Source organism: Poecilia mexicana, unplaced genomic scaffold (genome assembly GCF_051168715.1).
Source record: "Poecilia mexicana isolate PSO_F unplaced genomic scaffold, ASM5116871v1 scaffold_4, whole genome shotgun sequence".
In the NCBI taxonomy this organism is placed as follows: Eukaryota; Metazoa; Chordata; class Actinopteri; order Cyprinodontiformes; family Poeciliidae; genus Poecilia; species Poecilia mexicana.
In genome coordinates this window covers 4,963,891-4,976,595 of record NW_028263373.1, presented here as the reverse complement: position 1 = coordinate 4,976,595, position 12,705 = coordinate 4,963,891, and the positions used below count along the sequence as shown (strand labels likewise).

Genomic DNA, 12,705 nt, shown 5'->3' with positions numbered 1-12,705 from the left:
CTTGTATTGGTTTTATCTGTGTGGTGCTGCAGAAGCTTGACAACTTATCTTGAAGATACTTTAAATTACAAAAATTGAGGTTGAAATTCATTTCATTTTGTGGGTGTAGTTATATTTCTCAGTGTCAAGGGCAAGATGTCTCCATTTTTTGGGCTGCAAACTATTTGTATAGTCGGGAAGGAAAGGGGGCACAAATAGATGTGGAAGAATAATATTCTTACAGTGCATGTTAGATGGAGTGCATGTTGGTCGGTCATTACCTTGACCTTGATTCACTCCCCCAGGACTGCGTTAAATCTTTCTGTTTGTGTGTGTTGTGGCAGGAGAGAAGAGCAAGACGGTGGAGCTGGAGGACGTGAAGTTTCATCAGTGCGTCCGTCTGTCGCGCTTCGAGAATGACCGGACCATCTCCTTCATCCCCCCCGACGGCGAGAGCGAGCTCATGTCGTACCGCCTCAACACAACGGTGAGCAGACCCACAAACAAATCTGTCCTCGTAAAGAGCGCACGCACCAACAACCACCTGCAGATTACCAGAGCCAAGAACACATGAATTATTCACCTCATTCTGTACCGCGCCTCGGACACCTGCATCACAGCCGCTTCTGTTTATCCAGAAAATATTTTCCTTCCTCTACTTCTGCTTACATTTGTAGTGATAGTAATGAGAGAAATAGTGCAAATTCCATCCACGTTTTAAGCAGGTTTTTTTTTTGTTGTTTTGGTTTTTAAGATTTACTAATTTAAGTCATAAGTTATTTTTGTGTGACTGACGTTTCAGCACAATATGCTAGACAATATATAACAGCTTACACAATTTACAAGGGCAAGTCAAAAAGCTATGACCTAAATAAAAATAAAGGGGCATGGCTTTTTCAGGGTTTTGTGAAAATCTTTTAGAATATGAGAGCTCCCCAACTGTTACATCATTTTATCATGATACATTTTTTATCATAAGAATTTTGATTTATCATTGTCACGATAATCCAATTAATTGTGTTTAATTAAAACGGTTTGTATAAATTTGAAAATCCAGTTACCGTGAAGAAGTTACTGTTACAAGTGAAACCTTTTTACGTGACTGGCGTCACATAAAAAATGGTGTCTGGTGTCTAACGGTGGAGGAGCATGGAGTGGTCTCTGACTGGAGGGATGCAGAAGCATAGACGAAATTCTGAGAGATCAAAGGACAATGTGAGATTTTTATGCTGCAAATATTAGCACGCTGTCAATGAGAAGTTCCAAAACTACATTTGGAAAAAAGGTGAAAAAACCATGATCAGCTTTCATAACATTTATAATTATATGCTAGACTAGGATAGTTTAAACGAAACTTAAAGGGAAAATCTGCAGGCTGAAGCTCAAAGTCATCAGTAGATTTCACATTCATTTCTGTAAACGGACAGAACCTTCTTCCCTGTTCAGACTTAAAGCAGCAACCATATTTTTTTGACCCTTTTATTTATTCAGTTCTTTCCCCAATCTTTTATTGGATCATTGAAAAGGTTTGGTCGCACATGGCCCCTGCTCCCTTGTATTCTTCATTTATTTTATTTAGCTGCTGTTCCCTGGGTTTAAAATGCACAATAGGCACCTTCATTATGTGAGCATCATTAAATGAATGATGAATAGCTGGTGTAAAAAGCACAGGCCGAGCCCTTTTCCACATTTAATTGTGTAATATCTTTATAAACTGCTGCTGTGTGAATGAAAAGCAAATGTGGAGACTTTCAGACAAAAATATACAAAATTGCCTCTTTTCCAGCTGCAGACCAAATATTTTTCTGTGGTGTTTTTGATAAATCTTTTATTTGGACTTGTTTTTGAGCATGCACTTAACTAGTTAAGCCATTTTGAGCTGCGACGACCAATTAGAACCACAGCAATAATAAAAAGCCAGTGTGTATTGACCTGGGTTTGTTGTGCTCTCTCAGACATTGGCTAAAAGGTCTCCTGTGAAATTATCCTGACTAAAATGTTTACTGCTTTTAATTCATTCCATTTTTACAAGCACAGCATGTTTCCTCTCTTGTCCACTCTGTTAATAATGTGATGTTTTCACTCTTGGTCTTGTGACCTGGCTTACCGTGTCTCTTGGTGTGTTCCTGACAGGTGAAGCCTCTTATATGGATCGAAAGTGTTATAGAAAAGTTTTCTCACAGCCGTGTGGAGATCAAAGTGAAGGTAAGGACAAGTGACAAAAATAAACAGAGCCTGACCACAATGTGTTTTTTTTTTTCATATTTTATGTGAGATCAACATGAAGAAGTGCAGTATCATTGAAAAAAAATCCAACATTTCTTTTTTATTTAAACAGTGGATCAAGTGTTTATTTAGATCCCTTTACTCTGATATCCATAATATTGGTAAGCAAACGGCACCCAACGGGTTTTATGGATAATATTTTGAAGCAATTATGTTTAGCTTGAATAACAATATAACAAGCTTTAAATGTCTTACAGAAGACTGTCCAATCATGAATAATGCAACACGTATAAGGAGCCCCTTGAAAATGAGGTGATACATCTCAAGGGGTTATCCTTGAAACAAATAAAATAAAAATAATAAGTATGGCAAAACTGCAAGGCAGCCAAAAAGATGAAAAGATAAATGGAAAATGATAAATGGTTGGGGCAGCAGGACAACAGCCTAGTCAAAGTCCTGACACAAATCCAAGTTAAAATCTGTGGCGAAACTTGGATTGCAGGGCAACAACTCTTAATCAGTCTGAGCTGGAGATACTTTGCAGAAAATAATTTCTGTAGGCTACATTGTAAAGATGAGAAAGTTTCCAAAAGACTTGGGGACCAATTGCCACTGAGAAATGGTTAAATAAGGTTTGCACTGTAAAACAGTAATTCATGACATTTTTGCATACAGTTTTTTTATTTGCAAAAAGTGGAAAATGAATAATTTATTTTCTAATAAAATAAATAAAAATAATGTCTTCTAGTATGTATGAGACAAATGGATTTCCATTCACCATCTGTTTGATGCCTTGACGGCAACATACACTCAGAATTAAAATCTGTACAATCTTTAGGATGTAATTCATTCAAAATCTCTTGGATGACCTTTGAACTCTGTCCTCTGTCACCCTCTATAGGCCCGTAGTCAATTTAAAAGTCGCTCCACTGCCAACAATGTGTCCATTATGGTGCCGGTGCCCAGTGACGCTGACTCACCCAAGTTCAAGACCAGCACCGGCAGCGCCAAGTGGGTGCCTGAGAAGAGCGCAGTCCAGTGGAACATCAAATCCTTCCCTGTTAGTGTGAAACACTTACTTAAGTCACTTGAATACACATGTAAACATATCAAAATGTATTTACACCATGTTCACTGCAGGTGGTGCAAAGTCTACTTTTTTTGTTGTGCTATTATCTTCCTTTGTATTTTTTTTTAAATACTGAGGGCAATTATATTTACACACTATTTAGGCTTGTGACAAAGTGAAGCTGTTGTGTTCAGATAACAGGATGCATTGCCTGATCTCTCCACATGCATTTTATCTTCTTCCCCTCTGTTTTACTGGTAATCTGCATTTTGCTGGTATTTTTTGCTTTAAAGCCTGTTTAAATGAATTTCTCACAAACTTAAAAAACAACAACTTAATGCCCATTAATTCAGTTGAGACTCCTTTTATCTGTCAACTTGTGATATCTTCTCTGTAATTCATTACACCTTCAGCCTGTCAGGAAGGGCTAAGAATTACCGATGTGGTTTTGTTATCCAGCTCATGTGTAACTTCTGTGCTATTATTCACCTTTGAACGCTGTAAAATTGCATATTCTCCCAGACAGCCTCAGTTAACAAGAAATTAATGAAGGAGGTTGAGGAAACAAACAAAGCAGCTGCTGGTTGAAACCAGAAGCCAGTGGCTACATTCACTTGCAAGCAGCATCAGTCTGTAAATGTTACAACCCTGTATAAACCTGCTCTAAAAATACCATTTTACCTAAAAAATCTACTAAAATTATGTGCATGTACAGTTGAAATATAATTTTCATCAATAATTTAAAGATACTTAGGAATATCTTGTTTTTCTTTATTTTGTGTAAAAGCACAAGGTTATAAAAATCTGCAATCTTATTATCTAACTATTAATCAGCCTGCTGTGACAGTTGGGGGACTGCATGACTGCACAATTTTCCTGCCAGATTTGAAGTCATTATTTCCTCTCTACATGGGATGAATATTAAACGTCCAAAGAGAAGTACTTCATTTGAAAGGTTTTAAAGTCAGAAATGACAATAATTGATGTCCAGGCAATAAAACCAAAGTACAGAGTGATAAAGTCAGTGTTCATATAATATTCTGAAGAATGATTAACAATTTTTATGTGTCTCTTGTGGAGCATGATTTGCCAGAAGTTCTATAAAATGATTCACCTTGTTACGCCTGAGGAAGTTGTCTTGACTTACCATAAATGCAGTTTGTTGTTTTTTCCTTGTGTAAAATATCTGAAGTTTACAAGACTCTGTATCATCTGAATGTCAGTAACCAATATGTTTCCTGGTCTTTGTTTCTGTGTGCAGGGGGGGAAGGAGTATGTGATGCGGGCCCACTTTGGGCTGCCCAGTGTAGAGAGCGACGAGCTGGAAGCAAAGAGACCAATCACTGTTGATTTTGAGATCCCTTATTTCACAGTCTCTGGGATTCAGGTAGAGCTCCTCAGGAACAATCAAGTTTTCTTATCTTGAACAAGACATAAAGTCTTGTTCAAGATGGTGAAATCAAATTTTTGCATCTATTTGGTCGTTTTTTTGGGTAGTTCATATCACACTAAACACTAGAAAAATACACTGTGTCCACAATCATTAGAAAAGTGAGCATTACCTGACTGGATTTATATGTGTGGCGTCAGGAGATCAACACTTGTATCATGATGTGCGTTATTATTAGGCAGCTTTCATTCCTCAGGTAAAATAGGCTATAAAATTGATTTAACTGAGGTTGCACTATTTGGACTTCCAAGATTTTGGGGAGGAAATCTATAACTAACTAACGATTTGTTACAAATAGTCAAAAGAGTTGTGAGAAATGTATTTTGGAAAGTAAATGACACAAATTATCTGCCAAACATGTGACCTATTCTGCTCCACAGCTGTTATATTTCAGAACTGCAACCTACCAAAAAAAAACAAAAAAAACAAGATGTTCAATGGCTAGCAATATGACCAAGGGGAGAAAGGCTAATTTAATGGTCTACATGAAATATCAATATCAAACATATCTGAAGATGCAGTTGTCAAAGTTTGTATGTATTGATGAGATTTAAGTGACTCTTGACGGATCAAATGAATGGGGCCATGGCTGGATCAATAATGGTACTATTAGGAACTTGTGGGTTTCTCTGAAACAAGAGATTCATGGAGGAAAACAGTCAGCCACTTTGAACAGTGTATGGGAGGCTGTGGTTGCTGCTACATAAATACTTGATGGTCAACAGATCAAGAAACTGAGACTCCATTGGAGTTTCTGTTGCTGAGGGGAAAATGGTGGCTGTCCAGGCCACTGATTTTTTACTTTTATTTTTTTTTACAGAAATGTAAACAGTATAGTTTACTATTCTCACTTTAACAAACTAATAAGATGAAAAAAAAAATCTTCATAATATTTCTGCATATTAATAACTACCAAATGATGGTTGATACATAAATTTTCTCCTAAGGAATCCAGAATCTCACTTTAAATATTCAGGTCTGATGTTAATGAACAATTTTAGACTGGCTGAGAGCACTGTCTTTATTCGGTAATAAAATCAACTTGCCTAATAATTGTACACACTCTGTAAACACTTCAGTGCGTCATAAAAGTGATAGTTATTGGATTTAACGATGCACAAATTTGTTCACATCAGCTAGAAACTCTCTGCTGCAGACATTATGTGAAGTTAATGGCTGAATCACAGGCTTCAAAATGAATATCTTACAGACTGTGTGTCTGCTTATGTGTAAATGAGTGAAATGTCTATAAATAATATGTATATTTCTTCAGGTGCGCTACCTAAAGATCATAGAGAAGAGTGGCTACCAGGCGTTGCCGTGGGTGCGCTACATCACACAAAGTGGAGGTGAGAGAATAAATACTGTTAAAGCTAACAATGAAATACATACACAACCCTTGGACCTGGATTCATGAGTAAACATGCATTGGTTAAGATAAAGTGTGGGGCTTTTCGAAGGGAATTTTTTAAGCAGAAGGTTTTTCTCCAAATAAAAAAAAAAAGTTCAAAAAAGAAAGTTAAAACCCAGTGAGCAGTGATTCAGACCCCAGGCAATGCTTGTTATGGGCTTTTTGAATATTAGATTTATGCTCAATAAAGGCTGGAAGGTCTTACAACCAAGAGAGTTCCTACATAGTGTGGAATATGGTTTGTCAGTTGTGGATAAGTATTGCAAGAAAAAATGGAGAATCGGAAAGAAATATGGTGTAAAGTGGTGTATCTATCCATCGCCCATTTGTTTGACCATCCATTTAAACATCTGTTTGTCCATCCCTGTTTGCTCAGCCACTTGTCCATCCATTTGTCTATATACGCAATTCATAACATTCACAACATGTCCTCAATAAATAAAGTTTGATTGATTGGAAAAAATTAGGGCTGAGGTGAAAAGGGAAATGTAATGTGATGGAACTGTGAATGAAAGTGCAAGAAATGTGATCAAAATCAAATGATTCACTTATGTTTATGTCTGAACAAAAATTAAATCAAACAGACAGCCACCCAAGGCCTCCCTTGTCCTTGGGTGGCACTAAGGACAAGATCTAGAAAGTCTACTCATAACTATACCCTTCCAGTAACATGTAGTAAAACCTTTCCTCTAAACACGTTGGGTTTTTGAGAATATTACAAAGCAATTCATAGGATAGGATTAGAGTCACATTAAAGTAATACTCTTCAGTATAATCCTCTGTACCACCACACTGGGTTCATGAAGGGCACAAACAGAAATGATATGGAGATGGAGACCAAATCCCCACGCTGGCCCGCCGCCAGAAATCCTTAAGTGCCAAACTTGCTATCCACAGGGACAAAAGTCATCTTTATTGCATCTGTCATGTTCATTACCTGACTTTGTCAGGAACTGAAGAGGTTGAATGATGCCAAAGAGTGCCAAAGGGCTCCCAGGGTGGCACTCTGCAAATGCCACTGCCCCTCACTCTGCCTGCTGCTACATCAGCAAGGAGGCAAAGGAGAAAGAGGAAGGGGCAAGAGGGTGGCCATGAGTACAGATGAAAGTACGAAGAGTGATGAGAAATATGGTGACTGAAGAGAACACTATCGCCTTTCTCACTGTTGCTTCGACAGCACAGGGGGAGAGAAGGACAAGATCTAATTTCACTCACCACTACTTTCATGCTGATTAAATAATGCCCTGATACTGTAGACTGAAGCTACTGACTTATTAATGACTGAACACACATCCAGTCATACTTTACAGCAGTAAGGTAGCATGAAGCAATGGCAGGTATAAAACATGTTGATGATTTTCTTCAGATTTTTAAGAGGGGAGAAGGATAATGTAAAAACTATAAGTAGTATGTAAAAGTATCAAACTAAGAACTTTATATTAACTGTCAAGTGATCCCCCCCCCCCTCATGTAGTGGTTTTGGGGAGTGGAGGGATAAATAAAACAGTCATATCTTGAGAAAAGCTTGAGATTATGACATTTAAGTTAAAAGAAAGTTTTAAACGAGTTTTCTCTCATCTGTTCATTACATTTCTCCAATTTTGATGAGTTGAAACAAAAATATGTATTTCCAATTTTTTTTAGTTATTGCATTTTGAGGTGGATGGTTAACATGCTCAGTCGTTCCATATGGGAAGAGGCATATGCCAAAGTGTTGTGTGTTTTGTTGAGATTTTTTTATTTATTTATTTTTCTTGAAGCACTAAAGGATGGTGTGAGACGTGAGCATATATTTGCCAAACAGTATTTCTCACATCTCCCATCAGCTGTTGATGTTGGTTCTGGTTTGGCTCAGAGATCATCAGAACCAGCATTAAATATGGGCTGAGTTTGTATGAACTATATGTATAGAAGAGTAGTTCTGTGTTCAAAGCTGCACCTGATTTATGACCATGTTATAGAGAGAATAGTTTAGACTCTTCATGCAGTCTTGTTAAGTTAATGAACATTGAATGGCAATAACTATTCTTGTCCTATTTCTACTATATTTGCAATCATAAAGGAGCTTTTACAATTTGAGTTTAAAATACTGTTTACAGAAATGCAATTTAGAGCTAATTTAATGAAAACTTTTCTGAAACTTGCTGGACATCTCAAACAAAATAGTTTTTTTTTTTTTTTTGGTTCTTTTCTAACCAAACTTGCATGGTAGGAGGATAAACTTAGTTAATCGGTCAGCCATAATCAGACTTCTAGATGTTCTAAACTTTTTCATTTTTGCTCTGACAAAATTTTGTGTGATATAGTGCTATGATTTTAATAAATTGGGCCTTTTTACATATACATTTCTGGGGTTCCACTGATTTGGAGGATGCTGTATATTCCAAAGTGAGTAGGTAAATAAGGGCAATTAAACATTGATTCCGTAGATTTGTTAATCATGTATTTGCATCTTGAAACAAAAGTGGATCTTGTTCATATTTGTCCCTGTTTGACTCAAACAGGTGGATTTTACTCACTGCATTTCTGATGCTGAACAATTATTTACTGGAGGTTTAGATGACCTAATCTTTCACAATAAATGTGATGTAATGTGATATTTAGATTTAATTTGGAAACAACCTTCACTTAACTTCATTTAAACTTTATCAGATATTTAAAATATGATTTATTGGATGCACCTACTTTGATAGCACTTCTGATGGCACTTTTTGGGGCGATGCGGGAACGGCGTTAACGCTCCGCTGTTACATTTCTTGGCAGATTACCAGCTCCGGACGAACTAAAGGGCACAGCTGCTGCTGCTAGACGAATGGGTAGTTTCTCCTTCTGCCTGTCTCTGTCTCCTCTGTCTCCATTTCTCCAGCTTGGCGTCAGGAGACGACAGCTGAGGACAAGAGCAGGAGGACATCTGAGCATTTCCTCCCACTGTAAATGGTAACTGGAAGTCATGTCTTCTGCATTTACAATCCTCAAACACGGAAGAAGTGTTTCATCACCTCTGACCTACATTTCATCGAAGGGTTTTCCAGGACTCTAGTGCAACGTTTTTATTACATGAATAATAAATTAACTTTGGTTCAGACTTCTGCTGCTCCACATTTAATGTCATATTTCTTTTGATTTAGTGCCCAATTTTAGTAAGAACTTGACATTTTAAGTGTTACTCATGATGTGATGTTTTGTGTGTGTGACATGTAAATTAACTGATTACATGGAGTGGAGCAGCTCTGAGTGAAAGCAGGTTTTTATTTCTAAGAGAGACATAGATAATGGAGATTTGTGATATGATAAATTTAAAATGTGCCATGTGCTTCCAATTTCTCTTCTTCAGTGGAGAACATTACCTTGTTGCTTTATGCAGGATCGTAACCACAGCTTTAAATCAGTCGGCTCATTAAGCTGTCAAAGTTCCCATTCCCCATATTTTTTGTCATTAATATTTCGATCACTTTGAAACATCACTGTGATACAGTTTTATCTCTGATATATATTCTGCCTGAACTGCAATACAAGTTCAGAGCCCTGAAAATGTCTGCCGTCACCACAGGCACTGTGAACATAATCCTCAGTGCAATGAAACCAACACCAGCAACCAGGTCAATGATTAATAAGGCACAATATTGTCAGAGGCATCGACTGTAAGATAAAACCCACTGACTGAGGTTATAACCTTGTCCCTGTTGTTGAAATCTGCTTTACAGCTTTGAAACTCTCCAGGAAGAAGCATGAGAAAAAAAAAATCTTGATCTTATCTCTTGTTTTTACAGCATTATTTTATCCAGTTTGGATTCAAGCATCAAAGAACAAATGGGTTAAGAAGTCTTAACAGTGTGATGGGAAGGGCTAAGGTAGAATAGCTTTTTCTTTTTCCTCTCTTTTTTACTTCACAAAGTTTTGACTTTGTAAACTTGTAACTCTTACCAGTACTGTTTTCTTTTGCTGGCTTTTGACGTCTGGCTTTTATGATTCTTTCATAGATTTTGCATCATGTTACTTCATCTACACTGCTTTAAACAGTTGGTTTTAGAATATTTTTTAAGGGCCTCTATTGCAATCATTCCTTCGTCTTGGATCAGAACAAACATAAGTGGCCCTTTTGTTTTTTTAAGTGTGTGATATTGTCTGATTTATTTATCAACTGCTTGTCCATAGGAAACAAAGGGATATATTTGGAAATAAACAATTTTTTGTAACCAGTCTTGAAAGTTTGCTTCCTTGCTTCCTTGACCAACTCCTACTTTGTAAATAATGTCAGAAAATTACCTACATACCACTGTTAGAAATTCATTCGTTTAATTCTCCTTTCTCTGCAGATGATCTTCCATTGAACTATTTGCGACTCAATGTATTTATGTTACACCTTTTGTCCATTAGTAAAAGATTGTTCTTTAAAACTACATTATTTCATTCTAATTCAGAAAGTGATAGCATATTTTCTTAGATGTCTTCACCGCTCTCTTATTCATTCATTATGTTGTTGAACGCTGTTTTGCCATCAGCTGCAGATTTATGTTTTCTATTCTGAGCAGATTTGCACACCTGGATTTGGCAGTTTATTTCTTTCCGTCTGGCAGAGCCTTTTGAGCTTTGTCAAACTGAAGAGATGGGCCACTCAAAAACAGCCAGATGATTATTTTCTTTAAGTGCCTCTCAGTATATGTGTGCATTCATCCCTGTCAACCCTGAAAAATACGAGTGTGTCTGAGACTCGCTGTAGCACCACCATCCTGCACTTTAGGGTTGTTTTGGCGAAGTGCTGGGCACTTGTCAGACCAACAGTAATGTGCAAAAGTCTTCAACCAGCTGTCCTTTCCATGGATTTTGCTTCAGATAACATTTAAACATTTCGGACAGTGGTTATTTATGCATTCGGAAACTCTGTAACAGCACCTAAAAAGACCGAATCTATCTCTGTGTGTCTGAATCATACTAACAACACAGAAGCCTCTGAAATGCAGTCACAGGTATCGGTTTGTATGTGTGGTGTGGGAGGGTGTGCAGGCACCACACACCTCTTACTAATGATGCTGTTGTCTGTCAGCTTGAGCTCCTGTGTAAGCACACACCAATGTGTGGCTGGAGGAGTCCGATCTGAGTGAGTTAGCTACTGCAGTGGCAGTTTTATAGGTACACCATGTCATCACAATCTGTTTGAAAAGGCGTTTAGTTTGACTTTGTAATTTTTTTTTTCACCCAAAATCAATTTACTATCAGCTTGTCAATAAATATCTTAGAGGATTTTATTTCTTTGTCTCTGAATCATTAAAGTCACAGAAATGCAAGAAACAGGGTCAGCATTGGATTCATGTGTGTGTTGTCCTTGGAGCTCTGTTGTCTACTGGTTGTGACTAATCAGAACAGACAGACTTTTTCTTCTTGCTTTAAGTCCTTTTCTGGTTGGTTGCTCAGTCGAGCCATACATTTAAATCTCCAATGAATGCAGGTGCCTCTACACTTTTTCCAATTAACAATTATTGAGGCCACTGAGCCCCAGGGATTGCCAGGAGCTTTTTAAATTCTCTTTTGCTCTTGTCAGGGTCTATACTTTACCACCGTTTTATCAGTCGGGTCTGCTGGGACTTTCTTGGGCTTTATAGCTTACTTTCTATCCTTAAATGCATTGATTTATTGGGTCTTACAAACACAAGTGTGTGTTCCCCCAAAATTCCATCCAAGTTCATATAGAAATAGATTTTAAAACAAAAACTATGTAACTGACCAACACTTTAGGCTAACAATGTCATAATCTTCTGAATATTATTTTTTTCTGAATATTATTTTTGAGCCGCTACTTTTTTCCCCCACACTTTGAACCATGCGGCTTATAGCCCGGTGCGACTTTTCTGTGGATTTTTCTTCAACCGCCAGGGGGCTCTTTAGCAGGAGGTGAATCATTGGAAGTCAAACTTGGAAATCAAAGAAGAAAATGTTGATTTAGAACAAGCACATGCTAGCAGCAGGCACGACGGAGAAATGTTTTCAAACTCATACCAGCTCATCATGGAACCCACACGAAGAAGTTCATATGATTTTAAGTTGAAGACTATCAAGCTGGGAGTACAGAGTGACAGCTGCTGCATGTAAGCTCAGCGTGAACGAATCCATGGTTGGGCGGAGGTGACGCAAGGCTGCCTCTTTAATAGCAGATCTGTTAAGGACGCAGACCTCCGCTGCGTCCTTGTGGAAAACCGAGAATGGCAGAGATACCAGCGGCTTATATCTGTAAGTTTCCAGTAAAAAAAAAAAAGACTTTGTGGGTGTGGCTTATAGTGAGGTGCGCTCTTGTGCCATCCCTGGACACGTTTTATACAAGCAAAATCACAACAGCTTTTATTTTGTTTGTGTGTTCAGGGGGAGAAAGTGGTACTAGGGACTGGTGTACTAGCCTACACCAGTCCCTAAAGATCATGGCCTTGTGCATTGTTCTTTCAGTCTGCTGTCTGAACAATGGTTAACTGTTTGACCCTGTTTGTCTCAAGGCAGCAAGATGTGTTTGTGTTCAGACAACAAAGCGGCATGATCTGCATGAATGCTCGGATGAAAAACAATGGAAATTTGTTGTTTATC

At 37.7% G+C, this 12,705-nt stretch overlaps 1 protein-coding gene across 1 annotated transcript in view; it reads left to right on the top strand.

Annotated features, from left to right (window-relative positions):
* Positions 1–10,337, top strand: part of ap1m3 (adaptor related protein complex 1 subunit mu 3) — a 39,948-nt gene extending 29,611 nt beyond the window's left edge. The window contains exons 7-12 of the mRNA XM_088004842.1: positions 324–466; positions 2,113–2,184; positions 3,107–3,265; positions 4,536–4,661; positions 5,998–6,073; positions 8,899–10,337. Of these exons, the coding sequence (XP_087860968.1) occupies positions 324–466; positions 2,113–2,184; positions 3,107–3,265; positions 4,536–4,661; positions 5,998–6,073; positions 8,899–8,921 (599 nt within the window). The 3' untranslated portion in view covers positions 8,922–10,337. The remainder of the gene's footprint in view (positions 1–323; positions 467–2,112; positions 2,185–3,106; positions 3,266–4,535; positions 4,662–5,997; positions 6,074–8,898) is intronic.
* The last annotated feature ends 2,368 nt before the right edge of the window (positions 10,338–12,705 follow it).